This window comes from Callionymus lyra, chromosome 5 (assembly GCF_982586985.1).
Source record: "Callionymus lyra chromosome 5, fCalLyr1.hap1.1, whole genome shotgun sequence".
In the NCBI taxonomy this organism is placed as follows: Eukaryota; Metazoa; Chordata; class Actinopteri; order Syngnathiformes; family Callionymidae; genus Callionymus; species Callionymus lyra.
The window spans coordinates 7,586,134-7,611,942 of NC_141822.1; the positions used below are offsets into that span (position 1 = coordinate 7,586,134).

Genomic DNA, 25,809 nt, shown 5'->3' on the forward strand with positions numbered 1-25,809 from the left:
AGTCACCTGAAAGCAGTGCTCCGGGACTTTATCTGTGTTTTTATGTTTTTTTTAACTGTAACTGAATTACGTAAAACATGTTTTCCTACCGCTCTTATGGTTTCCTCTTCAGAAAGCAATGACAATGACATGAAGCTATGTTCTTAACCAAACCGTACACATATAGTACAATCTAATGTCAAATGCATTGAAGCGTAGCTAAGGTTTAAAGACAATTATATATATTGAAAGGTGTAATAGATAAAGTATTGTGAAAGAATGAGCAAAATACTTGTGTTTGTAATGTTTAAAATACCCCTCTTTTATTTTAAACCAAAACATTTAACTGGGTTACTAGTAAGAAAGCTTAGCAGGCTAATCTGTGATGTTAAAAGATAATCTGCTAGTGGGTAGACATCTGCTTTATCCAATATTTTACGAGATTATCTTTATGTAAACATCACTCTAAGGTGACAGCCTTACTGAAAGTGTCCAGTGACATCATGACGTCGGCTGATTCGGGTCAATCCACTGTTCTGGTTCTCTTGGATCTGTCCTCAGCCTTTGACACAGTTGATCACCAGATCCTGCTGGGAAGACTGAGGGATGAAGTGGGACTGTCTGGGTCTGTGTTAGAATGGTTCTCATCATATCTTTCTGGGCGCAGATTTAGTGTATCTGCCAATCAAATGACGTCTGAATCAGCGTATCTGTTGTGTGGAGTCCCTCAAGGTTCTGTTCTGGGTCCTTTATGGTTTTTGCTGTACTTGATTCCCCTGGGTAAAAACATTTAGAGATTTCCTGATGTTTCTTATCACATTTTTGCTGATGACATCCAGCTCTACTGCTCTTTTGACCCAACTGAGCCACAGAGGCTGAACTTTAGGTTGAGGCTGAGTGAAAACACTTTGCAGCTAAATGTGGACAAAACTGAAACTCTTTAGTTTATTTTCATGTCTAAACAAGAAGGATCTGTTTCGCCTGCAGTTGATTCAGAACTCTGCAGCGAGAATTCTGAGCCGCTCTAGTAGAAGAACTCACATTTCTTTATCCTTAAAACTCTTCACTGGCTTCCAGTTTCTTTCAGGATCATTTTTAAAATTCTGGTTCTTACTTTCAGATCTATTCATGGTCAGACCTTCCATCAGTGATCTGATCCAGACTTACACCCCAGCTCGGGCTCTGAGGTCTGTGGATCAGAATCTACTGATGGTTCCTGAACACGGTTCCGGACCAGAGGAGAGAAATCCTTCCAGACTGTTTATCCTAAGCTTTGGAATGATCTTCCTCTGTGTTTGATGATCTACTGACTCCTTCAAGAAACATCTTAAGACACTTTTATTCGTGGAGGAGTTTCCTTGATTCTCTGGAACTCCTGTGTTTGTCTCTGTGTTATCTTGATATTTTAAAGTATATATTTTATTGAGTATTTTTTGATTGTTTAGGCGCTTTGTGACCCTGGTCTTGAAAAGTGCTCTATAAATATAAATGACTTACTTATAATAATTTGTAGATTTCATTCAAATCTATTATAGTCTTCAGTTAGGAGTGAGGGTGGGCATTTAATTTCCTCAGAGGCCACAATATGTTGATGGTTTTGAGGGGCCGCCGAAGCCAAGAGAGAGGAACGAAGAATGTCTTTTTTTTCTGTCAAAACATGGAATGACCTGATTTTCTGCACATAAATACAGTCAAGCGGTATTTGGGCCCCTGTATCGCCTGTTTTCCTGGTCTGGTTTACAAATAAAAATGTACTTGAAAATGAAAATCAGAAGATTTTCTTGCCAGTGTTGCAAATACAACATGTGATTTTCTTTGTGGCGTCACTAAAGTATAAAAGATTGAAATAACATAACAAAAAAATCAATAGAAAAGCAGAACCAAGCATCGGTGCATAAATGTTTTGTTATGGCTTTAAAAAACGGTAATAGATGTGAATATCTAACAGTAATTTTCCCCAGATCAGTTATAAACAATTAAAATAATAATATTAACAATAATTCTAAACCTTGAATCAATCAAATTGTCTTTTTTTTTTTTTTTTTTAATTTTCAGATCAGAACACAGGAAGCTGATGAATCCAAACTGACGGATAAAATCATCTAATGCGTGGTGATAGTGAGTAATATTTCTGATGAATGCATTCTTTAAATTGAGGCGTGTTTCTGCGCGTGTGGGTGTGAAGGAGGGTTGTCGTCAGCAGGGGGCGGAGCGGAGCTGGGAAACTCCCCCCCCCCCCCCCAAACACATGCAGGTGAAGCAGATCACTCCGAGCTTCAACTTCCACACTTGAAACCTTCTCCTGCAGTGTCTCCTGCAGTGTCTCCTGCCTGTGACCACCGGCTCCACACAGGCGTCAGGATCTCCCCCACATTTCCCCCCCGAGCTGGAATGACATCCCCCTGAGTTGCTGGAATGAGACGTAAGTTCTTCTCAACTCTTCAACTCTTGCTACTTTGGATTTTCAGTCGTTGAACCACTTTTTTTTTTCAGCCTCCATCCTGGCATCAGTGCTTCTCCTGCTGCTCTTGCAGACTGTACTTTGGGGTCATGGGGTCAGCTCGAACACAGGTGGGTCAAGACATTTATTTTGTTATTACACTGTCATTATGATCTGCAGGTCGAGCTGCATGAAACACGTGTTGCAGCTTCTCTCCTGCAGTTTTTGTTTATATTGTTCTTCTTCACACGGTGTCGCCAGACATTCCTGTAGCTCTGATAACAAAAGCAGGCCCGGACAGGACCGCCTTCAGTAACGCAAGCTTGACCTCAAGACCGAAGAACAGGGATCGTTTATCAAAGTGGATCTTTATGTAAACCGAGAGAGATATCGCCTTTACGATCAAAACTATTCAATGAGATCAGATTTAAACCAGCCTGTGTTTTTGAGATTATCTCAAGGGAAAAAATGTGTATTAAATCATTCAGTCGAGACATGTAGCCTGAAGGATCACATACCCAGAACTATAGACGACATCCTCTTTTAAAAAATATATCTCTTTATTTTTTATCAAACCAACACACAAGTTAAAAAATACCAAACACAAATAAATAATGTTAAAATAATAGTGTTTTTAAAACAAATAATAATAAAAAAAAACAAAAGCTGCAATTCTCTATATTGATACGATTGTTTAAATGATCTTCTAATATATGTTCAATTTACTGTTTATTCAAAAAGTTTTCTTGAAAGAAAAAATAAATATATATATATATATATATATATACTCTATGGATTTAAAAACACCCAGCCTAAATGTATTTACCTAACCTGTGATGATTGAAGTTGAAACTATTGAGCTCAAACTAAAGTGAATCAAATATAAATTATAAAAACTTCATAAAATACAGTCAGACTTCTTTTTTTTTCTAATCCCAATAATCAAAAAATAGAATAAAGAACATTTTAAGTGCTCAACTTCAACGTAACGATATGTAAACTGGCTATTATGTATAAAAAAATAAACTTCAAATAGTTCAAAGAAGAGCGGATTGAAGAAATGAGATATATAAAATAAAAAGGTCTTTATACCTCACAACTTGTAGTCAATACTGTAGAAGTATATCAAGATGAAATATAGAATAGATGAATTTACAGTTCAATTATTGAAACAATATTTTTTTTAACTTTGGTATTAAAGACCATTTATAAAGCCATTTATTCAATTTAATTGAAATGTTATTTAAAGTTTCATATCATGACAAGCTCAACACACTTTCCAGTTTGAGCAAGACTTTATGCTAGAAAAGAAAAACGGATCCTAGTAAATCAACGATGAGTGATTGAAGCCTCTGAGAAGTTCTTCCATGAAAGACAAATACACTGTTTGGCTTTGAACAAACATATGTTCAGTAATGTTTTGTCTTGAGGTCCAAAAGCCAACAGTTGTGGATTCAGTGGAATTTTTTTTTTTTACCAATAATTGAACCACTAGGTTCTAAGACCTTCTTCTAGAACCCCCCCTGAGAAAACCTTTGGACACGCCCGTCTGGATCATCTTGGCCTCAGGCGCTACCGTCTCGTCTGACTGACTTCCTCTTTATTCATTTACTGTGGCGGGAACTCAATCAGTAGTACTCGCGAATACTTTGAAGAAAAGGACAAAAAAAAAAACACCAAATCCACTTGAGTTTATGATGATGAATGGTTTTGACTGATTTGGGATTTGAACCAAAAAACCATCAATGTTGTTTTTTTTGGCCGATGATTGTCCACAGGTCTGAACAGGCGAGGGAAGTGAAGGCCTCGGGCGACACTCTTTGAAGATCCTCTTAATGTACACCCAGTTTGGTCATCATGTGTTGAAATACACAAATGTACTAATCACCAAAAAAGTATTTGGTGCTTTTCTGAAGATAAATATATTTTTAAAATGAATAATAAGGTTTGATCTCAAACCAAACACTTTTCCTTGATTCGATCCAGATTTTTTAATTAATTTAATTAAAAAATAATTTCATCTGCATGTCTGTACTTTTACTTCAAAACTTTCTCAAATCCTCTGAAGTAATGGCCGGAGACAAAAACTCTGTTTCTACACACTCTGGCATCAACATTTTTCCTAACTCCTTTCGTAATAGCTGTATTAGCGCAATATTTGTTTAAATACAATTATATATTCAGTACTACAATGTAGACAGTCGATCTAACGACAAGATCAATGCTAACAAAAGCTTTTAACGAATGCTACGAAGCTAGCTCAGGTGTGAGTACAACTAAACGTTTGGAAAGATGGAATGGATGAAGCGTTTAGAAAAACTGTTTAACAGAAAATGCTAGAAATAGACAAGCACTTACAAAAAAAAAATTAAGAATCTTTTTATGCATAGCTAGCTTGTTGGGTAGTTTAACAAGCTAAGATGCGATGTTAAATGCTAATCTGCTAAAAGTACTTTATAAGGGATGATCATTTGTAGATTTACTTTAAATGGATCTTGTATTCAAACCTCTACATGAGGAATTGTTCAGAAACAAATGAAACAAGTCTGTATTCTAAGCTTGTTTGTAGCAGAAGCTAAAATGCTAACTAGCTACATAGACAGGAAACACTGAGACACTCGTGGTAAATATCGTGAAAGATTCCAGTCTACGGTCTTCACTGGAAAAGATATACAATTCTGCCTAAAACTCTAAAAAGGAACAGATTACTCTGAAAATAATCCCAACTCTTTGTCGACATGAGGGTGAGTAGAGAATAAGCAGAGTTTTAATAAAGATTTTTAGAGTTTTCTTTTGAAGATACTACGATAACATAAAAAATACATTATTATAAAGAATTTTCATTTGTAGTTTGAATCCAGGACAATGAAAGAAAACTTACACCAGACAGAGCTCCTTTGAGCTGAAAGATGATCTCAAAAATGTGAGTCATTAGAAAGTGTCAGATAGCTGTAACTCTAGACCATGAAAAACTGAAAAATCTGATCTCAGTGTGAACCTGTGATGGATTTTTGTAGATTTTGAGCCAAAACAAACACTCTGATCTGCCAACAATGGGTGCAACCAAGAAGGTGAGCTTTTGCTGAACCTTGTCAGCGAGAGCTTTTCCTTTGCTTGTCGAGTCTTGTCGAACCCTTCACCTACGACTTACCTTGTCAAAGAACTTTTTGTATGTATTGCTCACCAAATCCATTGTCCTCGTGATCCTGACTGTTTGAAGTATTCATTCACCATTACTCAGGTCCAAGATCAGTCATTTTTGGATCCATTTTCAATTAAAAACACTTCTAATCCTCTTCTATAATCCTTCCACTTGCCTTCAGGTGAGTTTGAGATTAGAAAAATGTTGGCAATCATCGCTGAAAGACCGGTATTGTTTCATGACAGTTGACGTCTTCCTATTAATGCTCGATTGTTAGAGCTGCCCGGGGCCATGTCGACTCTCTGTGAGGAGTCGTTTCCAAAAAGGAATTTAATAAGTGGAAGTTTTTTGATATAATTGACAAACCTTCTCCAGAATCCAATATATTAGGAAATCAAAGGTATTTTTAAAGGGGATTCTTGTGTACAGAGAAAAAACCTGTGTTCATATTCATCTTGAACGACAAATACATTGTTTTTGGCCAAATTTGGTGAAAAAAACCTGACTAAATGAAAATACGACTGTTCATTGTTACTACTGTTCATTGTGTTATTTAAACTCGCGCTATATTATATATATATATGTTTATATCTATATCTATGTAAATATCTATATATAACTGTATATACAGTAGATATACTGTAGATATAGATGGATGGATGGATAGAAAGATGTATGGTAGATGGATAGATGGATAGATGGATAGATGGATAGATGGATAGATTGATAGATGGATAGATGGATAGATGGAGGATGGATGGATGGATGATTGATGGATGGATATGAAGATTTGAAGAATTGTTTCCTCAATTAAATACATTGTCTTGTCTTAGTCACCCTTTTTAGATGGAGGATGGATGGATAGATGGATGGATAGAAAGATAGATGGTAGATAGGTGGATGGATGGATGGATGGATGGAGGATGGATGGATGGATAGAAAGATAGATGGTAGATGGATAGATGGATGGATAGATGGATGGATGGATGGATGGATGGATGGATGGATGGATGGATGGATGGATTGATAGAAAGATAGATGGTAGATGGATGGATGGATGGATGGATGGATGGATGGATGGATGGATGGATGGATGGATGGATGATGGATGGATGGATAGAAAGATAGATGGTAGATGGATAGATGGATTGATAGAAAGATAGATGATGGATGGATGGATGGATGGATGGATGGATGGATGGATGGATGGATGGATGGATGGATAGAAAGATAGATGGTAGATGGATAGATGGATGGATAGGTGGATGGATGGATGGATGGATGGATGGATGGATGGATGGATGGATGGATGGATGGATGGATGGATGGATGGATGGATGGATGGATGGATGGATGGATGGATGGATGGATGGATGGATGGATGGATGGATGGATGGATGGATGGATGGATGGATGGATGGATGGATGGATGGATGGATGGATGGATGGATGGATGGATGGATGGATGGATAGATGGATGGATAGATGGATGGATAGAAAGATAGATGTAGATGGATGGATGGATGGATGGATGGATGGATGGATTGATAGAAAGATAGATGGATGGATGGATGGATGGATGGATGATGGATGGATGGATAGAAAGATAGATGGTAGATGGATAGATGGATGGATAGAAAGATAGATGGTAGATGGATGGATGGATGGATGGATGGATGGATGGATGGATGGATGGATGGATTGATAGAAAGATAGATGGTAGATGGATGGATGGATGGATGGATGGATGGATGGATGGATGGATGGATGGATGGATGGATGGATGGATGGATGGATGGATGGATGGATGGATGGATGGATCGAAATGAAGATTTTAAGAATTGTTTCCTCCATTAAATAAATTGTCTTGTCTTAATCACCCTTTTTTAACTTCACATTTCTGCATTTTCTATCAGGGTTAGCGTCAAAAAGTGAGCCTTGAACTGTTTGTTGGATTAGCTTTGACGTGATCAAAAGAAAGAAAGTGGGCGCAGTTTGAGTAAATAACAAATCTCATTGACAGACAGGATTTATTATATTTGCAGAGCCTGACTTCTTTAAATCAAGGATACAACGTGTATTTAAAACTTTGGCTATTGCAGCTTTTGCAGTGCATTCTGGGAATGCTGGTCCCTGCGCGAAGAGTTGTGCGACTAGTTTGTGTACTTGTCGTCTTTTGTGCTGTGTGTAACTTAAACCATAAATTAACAGGGTCATTAAAACATTCTTTACATCTTCAAGAAAAAATAAACATTTTATTGTCAAGTCAGAAAAATTCAATTGTAAAAGTGCAGCCCGGGGGCCAGTTGCGGGCCTCAGACTGTAATTTATGCGGCCCGTGTGATTATCAAAGCATGAACATGTAGAAATGTCTAACCAATGATTCTATTCTGTATTCATTTCTTTTATTCATGTGACAAAAATCATTACATGCAGCCTTTTGCCCCTTTTATGTAATTTGTTTCCTTTTTTGATTATTTATTTCCCCTCAAACAGATTTAGAAATAAATTCAAGAAATATTTCTCTAGTATCACATTTTTTTTTAATTTTCTTATGTCTTTGTTACTATGTCAAAGCATAATTACATATATTTTATAATAAAAAAACAGCGTTTTTTCACTTCTTTCTATTGGCTTGACGGCCCCTTTAATACAGTCACGGTATAGAATGTGGCCCCTGAGGAAATACAAGTATAACCCACTCGTGTGGAAACCGTTGCAGGCACAGATTTATATCCAATAAAGATTTTTATAAGAGTTATGATGTCTTTGTGTTTACAGTCAATCCCTGCTGTTATCTACCGTGTCAACACTGGGGTGTGTGTGTGCGATACGGCGAGGACAAGTACGAGTGCGACTGCACACACACCGGCTACTCTGGACAGAACTGCACCGTCCGTGAGTAGAGATTGTTTTTTTATTCAATGTTTTTTTCTTTTGAAGCCTCACAGGGTTCCAGGGAAAAGATTGAGGAAATAGTTGCAACAAAGCCCGGCTCAGATATTTGCCCCAAATATTTGAATCCTTTGAAGTGAATGGTGGAGAGATTGTGGAAGAGCTTCTGTTTCTGCTCATTATCACAGACGCTAATCAGAGGCGAAGGAATGACTGACAATCACCGGAGAAAGAATGTAGAATAATAAACTATATATTATGATAATGTAAACACTTGGTGAGATAATAAAACAGTTTTCCAGTTTTAATCAAATATATCTTGTCAATGTTACACACCTAAAATAAACAGTATTATTCAACTTAAATATTGAATTATATGTTATTTCTGTCACATTTTCCTCCTAATTGTCATTAAAATAAAACTCCTTTTAATCGTACAATGATGTAACAGTGAGTTATTTTAAATTTAAAGACATAAATATCATTGTAATCTTAAAGCAGGGATAAAATAATGAATATACATTATTAATGTGATCAAACACTGATCAAACTCTTTAACCCTTTGATAAATAAGACTTTGACTATTTGTTTCCCTTTCAAGCGGACAATGATCTCAGTTATAGTTTAGACATGGTATCGGCCGGGACCACAAACCACCCTTTTACTCGATTTATTTGGCCCTCATGAGGTCAAATCGTTTTATCTCAGGGTCAAGGTGACCCGAAGGCCTGAATAGAAATGTGTTTGTTGTATCCTTTGTGTTGTTTTACGGTCAAAGTGACCCGAAGGCCTGAAATCAAATGTGTCTGTTGTATCCCTTGTGTTATCTCAGGGTCAAGGTGACCCAAAGGCCTGAAAACAAATGAGTTTTTGGTATCCCTTGTGTTATCTCAGGGTCAAAGTGACCCAAAGGCCTAAGAAAAGTGGTATCCCTTGTGTTATCTCAGGGTCAAAAGTGACCGAAAGGCTTGAAAAAATGTGTTTATGGTATCCTTTGTGTTATCTCTGGGTCAAAGTGACCCAAAGTACTACTATAATATTTGTCCTTTTACTCCTCTCATTTGACTTAACAGCCCCTCACAACAGACACAGTATACAACCTGATGTTTTAGACTGTATTATTTAACCAGAAAATGTAAAGATAACAAAAACACAACATTTAAAAATATTCACTTTATGTTTTGAATAAGATAATTCATGTCACATTTTCTTTGATCAAATTGTTGTCACACATCTGAATTCAACCATTCTTGAGTTGAAAGGATGGAGTAAAAATGGAAGCATGGATGATTTTTAAACATCTGTCATGATATTGCTCTTCAAAAATCATGTAAAACCTAAGTTTAACTTTGATTTATTTATTCCATTTTCTTTCGCTTTAAAGAGAGTAAACTATGGCTAGATTTTCTATATTTCTGTTTTTTAAAAACCCTCATCCTTTATAAAGAAACTGTATATGAACCGTTTACTTCTTGAATAGATTTATTGAAAGATACACCCCCGGTTCATCTCCGGAGAGATTACAGCGTTGATTCACATCATCTGTAATTTTGAAAAAACATGTTTGCGCTCTGACTAGTACGGACGTCAGTACCGAGGAAATACGTGTTTATTTACTGTACAACGTAACCTAGGAGCAGTGCCCGGAACTTGTCCAAGTCAGTCCATGTTGGACTTGCTTAGACAAGCAGTACCATCATTTTTTAGAGCTGACTTCCTCAAATCAAGCTTCAAAAAAATGAAATGTAACTTCAGTAAAAATGGACCAAATATGTTGCCCTGAGGAATCTCACATTGTTGGATTATATTATGTATTTTAACCCTTGTGTTATAGCAGAGTCAAGGTGACCCGGATGTCTGAAAAAAAATGAATGACCCTTGCTGTGTCCTAAATCGCACACATCTCCAAGTGCACTCATTTACGGTACACTTAAAGACAGTGCACAAACTCTGCTGCTACACACTTACAGGAAATGACTCGACCGCTTCTTCTTCTAATACTTTTAACCCTAATTACAACCGGTCGTCTAAACACTATCACCGACACTGGACAACGATTTTCTCAAATCGATACAAGTTATTAAGTTGTGTTTCATTGTGTTATTACTGTTGTTGTGTTGTTTTGTGGTAAAAATGAGTGTTTTCTCGAGACATTTACGTCGGTATCTGCTCCGAAGACGAGTCGTCAGTGACGTAGCTTCAGTTTAGCTTCATCTACGTCACTAAGATGGCGGTCGTTGAGGGTGGAAAGTGTCCATCGATCCACACTCGATTTTCTGGCAAATTGAGTGCTCTTTCCGCACTACATTTTCGCACTTGTGTACTCAAAATATCAAGCGTAACAGCAGAAGGGACACACCCCTTGAGGCAACACAAGGGATAACAAATTCGTTTTTCAAGCCTTGGGGTCACCTTGACCCTGATATAACACAAGGGTTAAATGAATCAAATCTACATTTGAAAAATGTAAAAGCGTTTGAGTCTGCACTTCAGCTAACCATCATCAGGTACTGCTGGATGGGTTTGTACTCAGTAGAGTCAACAGGAAGAAAGTAGAATTCCCGACCCATCAAGGGAACAATTTCCCATAAACCATCCGTGTTGTCAATTTACCGTTTCCTGTCAGGGGCGTCTTGGTCTTGGATGTGGAAACACGGAGCCGTGTTACATCAAGAGGATCTGGAAGTTGCATTTGGTGGTGAAAACGACCACAGAGCCAGCGCCAGGTGAAGAAACCATTTAGAACATTTCCAGAACTCCTCGTCGATTGTGCCTAGACTTCCCAAAACAGTCAATTATTGCGGGGAAATAATCCGCAGCTGTGTTTTCTCCTGAGTAAAAAAAAAAAAATGAAGTCATTGTTCTGAAATGCGCAGATGCTTTTTATCTGATGACAAGTGACTTCCTCGAGGACCCGTGAGAGACTTAGTACAACACCTGTGCCACATCATTCTCTAACGTTAGAGAACTATGTATCCCAGGAAGTGGTACTTATGGAGAGTGAAAACAGAAAGAGAGGGTTGAGGACCACACACTAGGAGGGGTTTTTTTTCTCCCTGACTCCCATTTTCTGCTTCAATTTCACAGCTGGCTTCACATAATTGTTTCCCCCCCCGTTTTGTTCTCCGCCTGCAGCCGAGTTCTGGACCCGGGTGCGTCTATTCTTGAAGCCCAGCCCGGAAGCGACGCACTACATCCTGACCCACTTCCACTTGTTGTGGGACATCATCAACTACACCTTCTTACGCGATGTTCTGATGCGGCTGGTTCTGACGGGTCGGTTGTTGCACCTCAAAATGTTGATGTCGTGATGTTTACGTTTGTCGCTGTGTTCAGTCCGGGCCAGCCTGATACCCAGCCCGCCGACCTACAACTCCAAGTACAACTACCTCAGCTGGGAGTCCTACTACAATCTCAGTTACTACACTCGGCTGCTGCCCCCGGTGCCGCTGGACTGCCCAACGCCGCTAGGGGTCAAAGGTACGCTGGACTATTTTTTATGATGTTGAATTGTATATACAGCTTTTGTGTATTATGCTGTGTTTCAAATCGCACACTTCTCCACTGCGCAGTGCTCAAATTTCAACAGGGTATTACTGTCTCAAATCAAACTCTGCTGCTACACACTTACAGGAAATGACACGACAGATTCTTCTTCTACTACTATTTAATGCCGATTGCAACCGACCGTTTATACACTATCACTGACACTTGACAGCACTTTTCTCCAATTGAAACAACTTATTAAGTTTTGTAAATTTAGTGTTTTCTCAAGACCTTTGCGCCGATATCAGCTTCCGTTTAGCATTAGCGCTACATCACCAAAATGGTGGACTTTAAGGGTAAAAAGTGTCCATCGATCCACACTCAGTTTTCTGGCCATTTGAGTGCAGGATTTGAGTGCTCATTGCACACTACATTTTTGCACACTGCTCACCGGGATGCACTTGTGCACTCAGGTATAAGTGCAGAAGTGCACAATTAGGGACACAGCCATCAGAATATTGAATAGTTAAAATAAAAAAATTTAAATGTTGAATCTTTGAACTTTTTCATTCAAATGTGTTTTTTTTAAGCATTTAGTCATTTAAAAAAATAATTGAATTAATTCTATAGCCAAAATGTTTACTTTGTTTTTGTTTAACAATGTAATAACATAAATTGTATCGTAAAAAACGTTATTTGATTTGTTTTAAAATAATAAAAATATATATTTTCAGAATTAAACGTTTTTTTACTCATACAGTTTGAAAGTCTTATTCCAATAAACACAAATTTAATTTTCTAAATGCAATATTTTTCCATTCCTGTAAAAACCATACATTTTGACATTTTTATTATTCAATCATTCAATAAAAAATCATTCTATTATATAAAGAAAATAAACAATTAAAAGTATCAACATTGAAATGTTAAATTCAATAAGACAATCTACTTCCGTAATCGTGAATTATATTTTAAAAGCAGGAAGTGACCGTGAGATAAAGGAAGCAGAAAACCACCAATAATATTATGACCAGGGACACTCGCTGTGGTCAGTCCTGACAGGAAATGATAAACTAAAATAAAAAAATGTTTTCAAGACCAGAATATACAAATAGTTTAACTGGTGCCAAAAGATAAAACGAGCGAAGCTTCCTCGGAATAAAGTCGTGAAGCAAGCGAACCATCTGACATGTACTCAACAGAATGTGTCAACACACAGGTTTGCCTCATTTGTTTGGCTCACATTTGAGAAACACCTAAAAGTGAAGTCGAAAAAAACTGTAATTCATCTCAAGCATCAACTAGATTCTTTCATTTTTATTTGTCCTTTTCGTGTGTATTTCTCCTTCTTTATTTGTATCTCTTAATATTTTATTTTATATATTTGTTTAAATGCTTGTCTATTATAAAATGTTATCACAAATTGTAAAACTATTTTTTCTTATTTTTATTTGTCCTTTTTGTCAGTATGTGTTTTTCCTTATATCTCCTCATATTTGATTTTTTACTTATTTAGCTTTTTTTTTATATATAAAAATGAATTTGCACATTGAAATCTATTCTTGACTTTTTATCTAGTTTTTCTTTTTCCTAAAATGACCTAATATTTTATGTTATATCATTTAAAAAAATATTTATTCTTATTAAATTCCATCCTTTCTTTTGTATTTGTAATTGTTTCTAGTATATCTTTTACTTAAAAATTCCTCTTTTTTTTATTTATATTTTTTAACCGTGGCTAAATTAACTTTTCTTATCAAAGGTCACGGTTTAAGGAAATTAATTTTGCATTTTTAAAAAAAAAAAAAATCTTCTGAATTTCACTGTCGAGAATAACCCAAGAGTAAAACCTCAAGTCTCTTCTTTAATAATAAATATATATATATATATATAAAATAATAATATATATTTTTCACAATCTGCCAGATTAAACTAATTTCACTGCCAGCAATTACAGTATTTATTAGACTATAAGGTGCAGTTAAAGTATTTTGATTTTCTCAAAACTTGACAGAGCGCCTTGTATTAAATCTCATGCAAATAAATCGCACCGTACAATTTACACACTGACAAATTTGCACAAAATTTGCACTCTTACTTCCCGTACTGCACACGGGTTGATACTATTGTTTCCTACTGTTATAGTGTCTATACTGTCTTATTCAGCTGTAGATTTGAATATTTGTATTTGCATTTGTCGTAGACAACAGAGTGATGATTTGAATCCTTGAAAATAGAAGGTTAGCAGGAAGTGAACGAAGGCCAGAAAATTCTATTCATGAACTTTATATTTCTGGTAGGAATTAACTATTAATTGAACATAAGCTGAATATTGATATAGATTAATAGAGACAAATATTGAAATATTTATACCATATTGTTATCAAACGGGTCAATTTAACCCGCCTGAAATAATACCAAGAAGATTCACAGATTATTACTACAGAGCCTTGAAGAGTAATACTACAGAGCCTTCCCAATACTATGGAGCTTCAGGAAGTAATACTATGTCGTCTCTTGGAGTAATGCTATGGAGCCTCGTGGAGTAATACTACAGAGCCTTGAGGAGTAATATTGAGGAGCCTCACGGAGTAATACTACAGTTTACCACAGAGCTTTGCAGAGTATACTACAGACCCTTGAGGAATAATATAATATGTAGCCTTTTAGAATAATACTACAGAGTCATGCAGAGTAATACTACTGAGCCTTGAGGAATAATACTATGGACCCTTGTAGAATAAAACTACTCAAGGCTCTGTAGTATTACTCCTCAAGCTACTGACGACTGTGACTCTTTAGTATTAACCCACCTGAAATAATACCAAGGAGATTCACAGAGTAATACTACAGAGCCTTGAGTAGTAATATTAGGGGCCTCGCGGAGTAATACTACAGAGCCTTGAAGAATAATACTATGGAGTCTTGTAGAATAATACTACAGAGCCCTGCAGAGCAATCCTTCAGAGCCTTGAGGATTAATACTATGAAGCCTTGTAGAATAACACTACGGAGCCTTGAGAAGTACTACTACGGAGCCTAGTAGAGTAATACTACGGAACCTTTCAGAGTAATACTACGGAGCCTTGAGGAATAATACTACGGAGCCTTGCAGAGTAATACTAAGGAGCCTTGCAGAGAAATACCACGGAACCTTGTAGAGTAATACAACAGAGCCTTGAGGACTAATACTACGGAGCCTTGCAGAGCAATAATACTGAGCCTTGACGAATAATACTACAGAGCCTTGAGGAGTAATACTCGATAACCTTGCAGAGTAATATTTTGTAGTACTAGGAGCCTGTGTTAAGGCTTTATTGGTTCCCCAAGTCGTACTTAAACTTTTGACAGATGTTTGTGCACCATGTACCACTTAAAAACCGGGGTTGGTTCAAGGTCAGTAAATTCAACCAGAATTCATACTTGAGGCGTATTCTCAATTTGTTTGTAAATTCAAGAGATTTTTAATGTTACTATTATTTACAAACCCAGGCTTAGAGATACTTTTTCATGACTCGTGGCTCTGATCCACGTGTCGAGGGAAAGGTTTCAAACCTGCTGCTGAGCTCCTGACCTTGAGAACCTCTGAAGTGCCGCGTGAGTTCTGAAAGTATCAACAGGTCCAGTATTATGACTAGAGGCGTGGAGTACCACACGTGACGCCGGCGCTGCTTCTTCTTCCCCTCCAGGAACGGCCGGTCTTCCTGACCCTGAGCTGCTGGTGGAGAAGCTGCTGAAGAGAAGGACCTTCAGACCCGACCCTCAGGGCTCCAACCTCATGTTCGCCTTCTTCGCGCAGCACTTCACACATCAGTTCTTCAAGACCTACAACCGCATGGGCGTGGGCTTCACCAAGGCACTGGCACACGGGGTCAGTACTCTTTGATGATGACCCTCATCACCGAGGCCCCTTAATGTGGCCTTGATGAGGTCAAAGGTCGTGTAGAAACTATTATATTTTGTATTTCTTTATATTGTTCATCACTAGTCTCTTAAAATGGTCTTTTTTTAGCACTTATTTCCTACATTTTTTTTTGTGAGTATTTATTGACCCTAGGTAGGATTTAAGTTAATATAAAAAATATATTAAGGAAAAAGGGCCCTTTTTTTCTTATTTCTTACAATAAAATGTTGTTTTTTTTCATATTGAGCTCGATTTTATCACTTTATTTTATAGTTTTTGCTCCTTTGTTTTTTCTTGGTGGCCCCTCACAAGAGGCACTGTATTAAATGTGGCCCCCGGGGACCGAGGAGCCGAATCTGGCCCACAAAGTCATTTCATATGGTCAAAAATAAATTAAATATTAAATGAAAGTTCGATAAAAAAAGTAGTAGTTGTTAATTCAAATAAATCATATCAAAATTTAATTCGTTTTTTAATTCCAGGTCAAGTTATATAACAGTAAAATAATAAAAAATAGTTTAAATGAAGTGTGCAAGAAATTGTATATAAATTGAATTAAATAAAAGATAGTAATAATCTACGGTTTGTTCCCAAATACAATCCCACGAATTTACGACAATACAACTTATTCAAAGCAGTCTTTTGCATTTAATTTGGGATTTTCCAATAAAAAACAAGTTATAAACTCTCTATCTGACCTTCTTCCTCCTCAGGTTTGGTTTCAAGTTTCTCGTTGTTTACCTCAATGTCTGCTTCGAGACTCTGTCTGTTTGACAGCGAAGCACTTTGTTTCTTCTTGTGTTTAAAGCGCCGGAAACAAACATAAACCTTGATCGGTTCTTGGGGAACATCAGTCGATCTCTCTTCAGAGATGTTTGTTTAGAATGAAACTAAGAGTCTGTAATGGTTGTAAGGCTTCTTAAGATGTTCTTACGTTCAGCCAAAATATCTATTAAGACTTGTATTCAGTGCAGTTTTGTTTTAGAATCTCAACACAAAGTCATGAATGTCATTTCTCGACAAGAACCCTTAATAAAAACACAGATTCTACACTAAATCTAAGTATATCAGTGTCATCAGAATATTGGTTGTATACAGTATGCTTAATTTAAACGTTTCAATATATACAATTTAAATTAGAATTAAATTAAATGAATGTATATTTGTAATAATTAAATTAAAATATATCTGAATGATTGAATTTACTGAATTGTTTTCATTGAATAAAGTAATATCTATATTGTAATTTTGAAATTATTTTTTAATAATTTAATTAAAAAACGTTTTTTTTTGTTTTGTTTTTTCACTTACATATTTACTATTCTAATTCCAATATTTCAAAGATAATATTTCTAAATTATTATTTTCAATTAAATTCAAAATCTTTTAAATTCAATATAAAAGATGTTGGTACAATAATACTACCAGGCAATTTTTTTGATTTTTATAATTTTTGAGTTTAAGTATATTGAACTATATATGTAGAAAAATGCTTTTATTTTGAAAATCAATGCTTAAAAAAACATTTCAATTGAAAAAACCCCCCCAAAGATTCAACATTTGAAACGTGAAATTCAATCATTCAATTTTCTCATGTACTTTCACATCTAAATGTTTGCTATTATACAAAAATAAAAATAATTCTTAATGACTAAATAGTACTTTAGGTTCTAATTTATCGGTCCAATCCTTCAGGTGGATGCTGGACACGTTTATGGCGACAACCTGGATCGTCAGCTGAACCTGAGACTTTTAGAAGATGGAAAACTGAAGTACCAGGTACATTTAAAATACTCCCTCCACCTCAGTGTCGAGCGACCAGTGTGAACTCGTATCTCCTGAGCAGCTCATCGACGGACAGATGTACCCCCCCTCTGTGGCCGACGCCCCCGTCAGGATGAGCTACCCACCGAGCTTCCCCGTGGAGGAGCAGATGGCCATCGGGCAGGAAGTGTACGGTCTACTTCCTGGTCTGGGGATGTACGCCACGCTCTGGCTGAGGGAACATAACCGGGTGTGTGACGTCCTGAGAGGTGAACACCCGACCTGGGACGACGAGCAGCTCTTCCAGACGTCGCGTCTCATCATCATAGGTGAGAAACAAAAAAATATAACTTTAATCTCTCTGCTACAAATGGTGTCGCTAGTAGGGTGAGGATGACGATAATGTATTAACTTGTTTTTTTACTTCTTGTAATATTGTTGAGAAAAAAAAGATTTATTTCCATCTTTTATCTTTGAAAACACTTTTTTTTATGGAGATGAAATCTTGTTGACCATAACCACACCCACTCTGCTGTGATTAGTCAAGCATGGAGGTTTGTCACCGCGTGTCATCAATCCCGGGAGTCTCCACCTCCAAGGGACTTGTTGTATAAACAAAGCGGGGCGTGATTACAGGTGGCTGGAGGAGGAGTGAAGCCATTATTACGTCATACTGGACTCTCGTAACCTCTCGTTCGCCCAGATTTCAGAGCAACTTTATAAAGTAATACGTTGAAAACATGATGATGAGAGTATTACTGCAACAACTTACTGCAAGACTTCAACATTTACTACATCAAGAGAGTTGTTTTTTTTTATAAGTTGCATTTTTAAATTTAAATTTTAAACTATAATCAGAAAAATAATCCTGTGGATGCCTTTTAGATTAAAAAGGAGCAAAACTATTTTTTACTACTGAACATAATGTTTTCTCAATAATTGTAATTTGATAATTTGTGTGTCATGTGATCCTTAATGTGTGTCATGTGATCTTGTATGTGTTGTATGTGATCATTATGTGTGTCATGTGATCATTTATGTGTGCCATGTGATCTTGTATGTGTTGTATTTGATCATCTGTGTGTGTCATTTTATCATTTATGTGTGTCATTTTATCATTTATGTGTGTCATGTTAACATGTCTTTGGTCTTAAAGACCCTGTTTATCGTGTGAAAATATGCATGTTAAATTATTTCTGTTTGGCATGTGATCCTTTATGTGTGTCATGTGAACACTATGTGTGTCATGTGATCCTTTATGTGTGTCATGTGATCCTTTATGTGTGTCATGTGAACATTATGTGTGTCATGTGATCCTTTATGTGTGTCATGTGATCCTTTATGTGTGTCATGTGATCCTTTATGTGTGTCATGTGAACATTATGTGTGTCATGTTAGCATTTCTTTGGTTGTTGAGATCCTGTTTATCGTGTGAAAATATGCATGTTGTGTGATCATTTTTGTTTGTCACATGATCATTTATGTGTGTCATGTGATTATGTATATGTTGTATGTGATCATTATGTGTTTAATGTTAACATTTCTTTGGTCGTTGACAACCTGTCTATCCGGTGAAAATATGCATGTTGTGTTATTGTATTTTGTTTGTCTTGTGATCATCATGTTTGTCATGTGATCAGTTATGGAGAGGGGACAGTACTGGCCCCTCTCCTCTTCACCATCTACACTTCGGACTTCTGCTACAACTCAGAGCTGAGTCTCGTCCAGAAGTTGCTGACGACACTGCCATTGTTGGATGCATCAGGGACAACAGCGAAGACGAGTATAGGAGTCTGATACGTGACTTTGTGGACTGGAGTGAGAGGAACCACTTGCAGCTGAACACCTCAAAGACTAAGGAGCTGGTCTTGGACTTCGGGAGGTCCAGGACAAAGCCACGTCCAGTGTCCATCAGAGGCGACGAGGTGGAAATAGTTGACAACTATAAGTACCTCGGCGTGTGGATGGACAGTAAACTGGTCCTGCAACACAGACCATGTATATAAGAAGGTTCAGAGTAGACTGTACTTTCTGAGGAGGCTTCGATCATTTAACATCTGCAAGAAGCTCCTCTGCATGTTCTACCAGTCTGTGGTGGCCAGTGTCCTGTTCTATGCTGTGGTGTGTTGGGGTGGAAATGTGTCCAAGAGGAGTGTCAACAGGTGGGACAGGTTGATCAGGAGGGCTGGTTCTGTGGTTGGAATGAAGCTGGACTCACTGGTGACAGTTGCTGAGAGGAGATCATTGAACAAACTACTGTCCATCATGGATGATGACAGTCATCCTCTGAACACTGTCATCAGTGAGCAGAGAAGCAGAATGAGTGCACGAATGCTCCTACCCAGGTGCAAAACAAATAGACTCAGGGACTCATTCATGCCTCGGGCTATTAAATTGTACAATTCTGAGTTCGGGGGCAGGAGTGGAGTGAAAGTATCTGGATGTTCTGTTCTATGTTAGTCTTTGTATCCTTTTTCTTTGTTTTTCTTTGACCTATGTTCTTTGTCTTTATCTTTATACTTAGATTGTGTCATCTTGTTCTTCCTCTTTATGTTCTTCTTCTTATTTTATTTTTTATGTATTATTTTTTATTGTTTATGAAAAATTGCTGGCTATTGGTAAAAAACAATTTCAATCAATAAAGTTTTACCTTACCTTACCTTACCTTACCTTAAGTGATCATTATGTTTCATGTTAACATGTCTTTGGTCTTTAAGATCCTGTTTATCGTATGAAAATATGCATGTTGTGTGATCATTTATGTGTGTCATGTGATCATTTATGTGTGTCATGTGATCATTTATGTGTGTCATGTGCTCATTTATGTGTGTCATGTGATCATTGTTTGTGTCATGTGATCATTATGTGTGTCAAGTGATCATTACGTGTGTCATGTTAACATTTCTTTGGTCTTTGAGATCCTGTTTATTGTGTGAAAATATGCATGTTGTGTGATCATTCATGTGTGTCATGTGATCATTTACGTGTGTCATGTGATCATTATGTGTGTCATGTGATCATTTATGTGTGTCATGCGATCATTCATGTGTTGTATGTGATCATTATGTGTGTGATTTGATCCTTAATGGGGTTCATTTGAACATTTATGGGTGTCATGTGATTATTGTGTGTCATGTAAACATTTTGACAGTGTTTTTCTTTTTCAGTGTCTGAACATTCACTGGTTCATGTATTCTTGTGTGATCTTATGATAGTTTTAATGATGTTAACACCATCAACGTGGTGGAAATCAAAAGGTTAACGAGACATTGAGGTAACTTGTGATTTAAAAAAAAACATAACTTATAGTTTATTCTGCTGAACTCCTGTACAAGTCCAGGTGTATCCAGGTCCGACCATCAGTTTTCTATGTCAAACCAATGGTTTCTATCGCAGGCGAAACCATCCGCATCGTGATCGAGGAGTACGTGCAGCACCTGAGCGGGTACCTGCTGAAGCTGAAGTTCGACCCGGCGCTGCTCTTCAACACGCCCTTCCAGTACGGGAACCGCATCGCCCTGGAGTTCAGCCACCTCTACCACTGGCACCCGCTCATGCCCGACAGCTTCCTGATCCACGGCGACGAACTCTCGTACCCGCAGTTCCTCTTCAACACCTCCGTCGTCACGGGCTACGGCGTGGAGAAGCTGGTGGACGCCTTCTCGCGGCAGGTCGCCGGACAGGTGAGCCTCGGGTCGGATGTTCTCCTGGTGGAAGTGGATAGAAGGACCGTTGTTCTTCTTCAGTCTTCCAGAACGGCATGTTGAGTCTGATGTTCACGATAAGACTTGTTGCTCAACATGTCATTCCTCTGATCGAGATGAGAAACCTGGGTGTTGTATTTGCTAAAGACATGTCTCTTGTTCAACACTGAAGAAAACTGACCAGAAACTGTTTCCTTCAACTGAGAAAAATCTCTAAACTTAGGAAAATGTTGTCACAACATGATCTGGAGCTTGTAATCCATGCGTTTGTTTCTTCTCGTCTGGACTATTTTAACAGTTTATTTTCATGTCTCAACAAGAAGGATGCGTCTCGTCTGCAGTTCCTACAAAACTCTGCAGCGAGAATTCTGAGCCGCTCTAGTAGAAGAACTCACATTTCTCCGATCCTTAAAACTCTTCACTGGCTGCCAGTTTCTTTCAGGATCATTTTAAAATTCTGGTTCTTACTTTCAGATCTATTCATGGTCAGACCTTCCATCAGTGATCTGATCCAGACTTACACCCCAGCTCGGGCTCTGAGGTCTGTGGATCAGAATCTACTGATGGTTCCTGAACAAGCTTCAGGACCAGAGGAGAGAAATCTTTTCAGGCTGTTGCTCCTAAGCTTTGGAACGATCTTCCTCTCTCTTTGCGCTTGATGGAGTCTATTGACTCCTTCAAGAAACATCTTAAGACGTTTTTATTTGTTCAGGCTTTTCCTTGATTTTCTGGAACTCCTGTTGTGTTATCAGTTTTATCTTGACCTTTAAAATATATACTTTATTGAATATTGTTTTGATTGTTTAAGCGCTTTGTGACCTGGTGAAAACACTTTACAGCTAAATGTGGACAAAACTGAAACTCTGGTGATTGCTCCTGATGATAAGATTCCAGGGTTGAGTCAGTACTTGGGTGACTTGGGTCAGTCTGTCAAACTGAGCCTGAGAAACCTGGGTGTTGTATTTGATAAAGACATGTCTCTTGTTCGACACTGCAGAAAACTGACCAGAAACTGTTTCCTTCAACTGAGAAAAATCTGTAAACTTAGGAAAATGTTGTCGGAACATGATCTGAAGCTTGTAATCCATGCGTTTGTTTCTTCTCGTCTGGACTATTGTAACAGTTTGTTTTCATGTCTTAACAAGAAGGATCTGTCTCGTCTGCAGTTGATTCAGAACTCTGCAGCCAGAATTCTGACCTGCTCTAGTAGGAGAACTCACATTTCTCCGATCCTTAAAACTCTTCACTGGCTTCCAGTTTCTTTCAGGATCAACTTTAAAATTCTGGTTCTTACTTTCAGAGCTATTCATGGTCAGACCTTCCATCAGTGATCTCATCCAGCCTTACACCCCAGCTCGGGCTCTGAGGTCTGTGGATCAGAATCTACTTATGGTTCCACGCACACGGCTCAGGACCAGAGGAGAGAAATCTTTTCAGGCTGTTGCTCCTAAGCTTTGGAACGATCTTCTCTCTCTTTGCGCTTGATGGATCTACTGACTCCTTTAAGAAACATCTTAAGACGTTTCTATTTGTTCAGGCTTTTCCTTGAATTTCTCGAACTCCTGTTGTGTTATCAGTTTTATCTTGACCTTTAAAATATATACTTTATTGAATATTGTTTTGATTGTTTAAGCGCTTTGTGACCCTGGTCTGGAAAAGCGCTATATGAATAAAAATGACTTACTTACTTACTTACACACTTTTTGTCGTCACAGATCGGGGGGGGTCATAACATCAACCCGGCGGTCACCAGGGTCGCCGTGGGAGCCATCAAGGAGTCGCGTCAGCTCCGGGTTCAGCCCTTCAACGAGTACAGGAAACGCTTCAACCTGAAGGCGTACACGTCCTTCAGAGAGTTCACAGGTGAGACGTGATCGACGGCTTTTACGAGCAGCTGCGCACACACACACACACACACACACACACACACACACACACACACACACACACACACACACACACACACACACACACACACACACACACACACACACACACACACACACACATACATGCACACACATTCATACACACACATTCGTACATGCACACACACACATACATGCACACACATTCATACACACACATTCATACACACACACACATTCTTTCAGTCGTCGACACAGAGAGACTCAGTGTGTGGAGGTATTTCATCAGAATAGTCAACGTTTAAACTTTTGTTAAAACATACAAGATAGTTTTATTGCAGTGAAGCTTTTTTTAAGGCTTTAGCGAATTATTGTTTTTAAATAATTTAATTCAATCATTTCTATGTATAAAGGTTGAATTTAATAAATATATACATTTAAAACAACTTTTTTTTTACACATTTCATTGTCTTATATAAATGTGGAATAATATTGTCAACAGAAAATATCAAACTATTTTCATGTTGAATTTAAAAGCTACGAGTCAAATAATGTTGAATTTATAAAAAGAAAATTGGAAAAAAATGGAATTAAAATATCAAATTCTATACTTAAATTGTTTTAAATTTAATTAAAAACAATGGACAAATCAACAGACAAATTATTTAATTTAACCAATTACCAACCCTGACAATTAACAAATAAAAGGTTTAACAATCAATTTTAAATTCAACTTTTTTAGAAAAAGTTTATTTTTAAATTAATTGGAATTGGAATATTAAAGTTAAAATATATATTTGTATTCAATTTTTTTATTCAATTTTTTTTAAACTATTTTTAATCTTTCAATACAAAAGATATTCAATTAAAAATGCAATAAAAAATATATAATGCTTAGGTAAAACCAAAAAATTTAAATAAAAATAATGATAATAATTGAGCACTTGGGATTTTAAATAAAATATATTTTTTTGAGCTAGTATTTTGTAATTTTTGTAGTTAGATTATCAAACTCTAGGTGTTGAAAAAATGTAATCGTTTTTAAAATATTCACATTTTTTAATTCAATTATTAAACAAATAATAATAATGTTTTTTTCTATAAATATTTAATTAAATTGGTCAAAAAAATAATACAATTTTTCAAATAAAAAAACAGCATCATTTTTGTAGAATTAGTGAAATTAGTATAATAAATCATAGAAGTAGGAGTATAAGTAGTAGAAGAAGTAGAATTAGTAGAGGAAGTAGAAGTAGTAGTAGAAGTAGAAGAAATAGAATTAATAGAAGTAAAAGTAGTAGAAGTAGAATAAGTAGTAGAAGTAGAAGTGGAGGAAGTAGTAGTAGAAGTAGAAGAAGTAGAATTAGTAGTAGAAGTAGTATATATAATTCAACCTCTCTATGTAAAAACTACTAAATTCAAACATTTAATAAAATAATTGAAATCTTCAAAAATAAATAAATAAATAAAAATGTGAAATGTTAAATTCAAGCATTTTATTGAATTTATTTTTAAATTAAATATCTGAGAAATAAATAATTCAACCATTTAATATCAAAAATATTGAAATAAATGTCTCAAAAATAATAATAATAATAATAATAATGAAATGCTAAAAGTAAATAAATAAGTCAAAGTTTTAAAATGTTAAATTCAACCATATTCTAACAGATATACTTCATGTGTAGCAGTAACTGTACCTGAAACGGAGAGAATACCTTAAATAAATATGTTAAACGATGTTGTTTGTCTGCAGATAACGAGGAGATCGCTGCCACGCTGGAGGAAATGTACGGCGACATCGACGCTCTGGAATTCTACCCTGGACTGATGCTGGAGAAAACTCGCCCGGGGTCCATCTTCGGGGAGAGCATGGTGGAGATGGGGGCCCCGTTCTCCCTCAAGGGCCTCCTGGGGAACCCCATCTGCTCGCCCCAGTACTGGAAGCCCAGCACGTTCGGGGGCAAAGTGGGCTTTGACATTGTGAACTCGGCGACACTGAAGAAACTGGTGTGTCTGAACAGCAGGACGTGTCCCTACGTGGCCTTCAGGGTCCCGGGGGACGAGTCGGAGCCCCGGACTGACGAGCTGTGACCCCCGAGTGTTCGTGTGGGAGAAGATGAAACACATTTCAACAAGGAACTGTTTACTGAGTGGCTTGTTATTCATTAAATGTGGACACAAAAAAATTCTCTGCGTGACTCCGTGACATGTTTGTATCGACTTACACATGTTTTTCATTTCTTTGGTAAAAGATCAACTTTCCCGGAAACGACTTTTACATTTTTAAATCCTTTTCTTCAGGAGTCACATCAATATTCAAGGTCGTGATCCCGGAATAAGAAAACCTAAAATACCAATTAAATATTTATAAACATTTTGTTCAACAAAGAAACAATTAGATACGAATTTATAAATACATCTGGACATAGTAAAGTTCATTGAGTAATACATATGTCTGGTTTAGATGAGGAAGTAAACATGTGTGGGAACAGTTGAAATGAACTGAAAAAGTTTGAGAAGAATAATAACAGAAGTATAAGTAGGAGAAGTAGTAGTAGAAGTAGAAGTAGTAGTAGAAGTATTGGTAAAAGTAGTAGAAGTAGAAGTAGTAGTAAAAGTTGTAG

The 25,809-nt window shown here is 37.0% G+C and overlaps 1 protein-coding gene across 1 annotated transcript; it reads left to right on the forward strand.

Moving 5' to 3' along the window:
• The first annotated feature begins 2,255 nt into the window (after positions 1-2,255).
• On the forward strand, positions 2,256-25,476 carry ptgs1 (prostaglandin-endoperoxide synthase 1). Its single transcript, XM_087790653.1, has 11 exons — positions 2,256-2,401; positions 2,473-2,550; positions 8,343-8,459; positions 11,592-11,732; positions 11,793-11,936; positions 15,632-15,813; positions 17,542-17,625; positions 17,693-17,939; positions 21,007-21,293; positions 23,030-23,177; positions 24,939-25,476. The coding sequence occupies exons 1-11, from the start codon at positions 2,395-2,397 to the stop codon at positions 25,274-25,276; spliced, it is 1,773 nt and encodes a 590-aa protein (XP_087646779.1). The 5' UTR covers positions 2,256-2,394; the 3' UTR covers positions 25,277-25,476.
• Positions 25,477-25,809: the final 333 nt, after the last annotated feature.

Coding starts and splice junctions, on each gene's coding strand:
- ptgs1 (XM_087790653.1), top strand. Junction 11,937..15,631: donor AACGCCGCTAGGGGTCAAAG/GTACGCTGGACT, acceptor CTTCCCCTCCAG/GAACGGCCGGTCTTCCTGAC. Junction 15,814..17,541: donor CCAAGGCACTGGCACACGGG/GTCAGTACTCTT, acceptor CCAATCCTTCAG/GTGGATGCTGGACACGTTTA.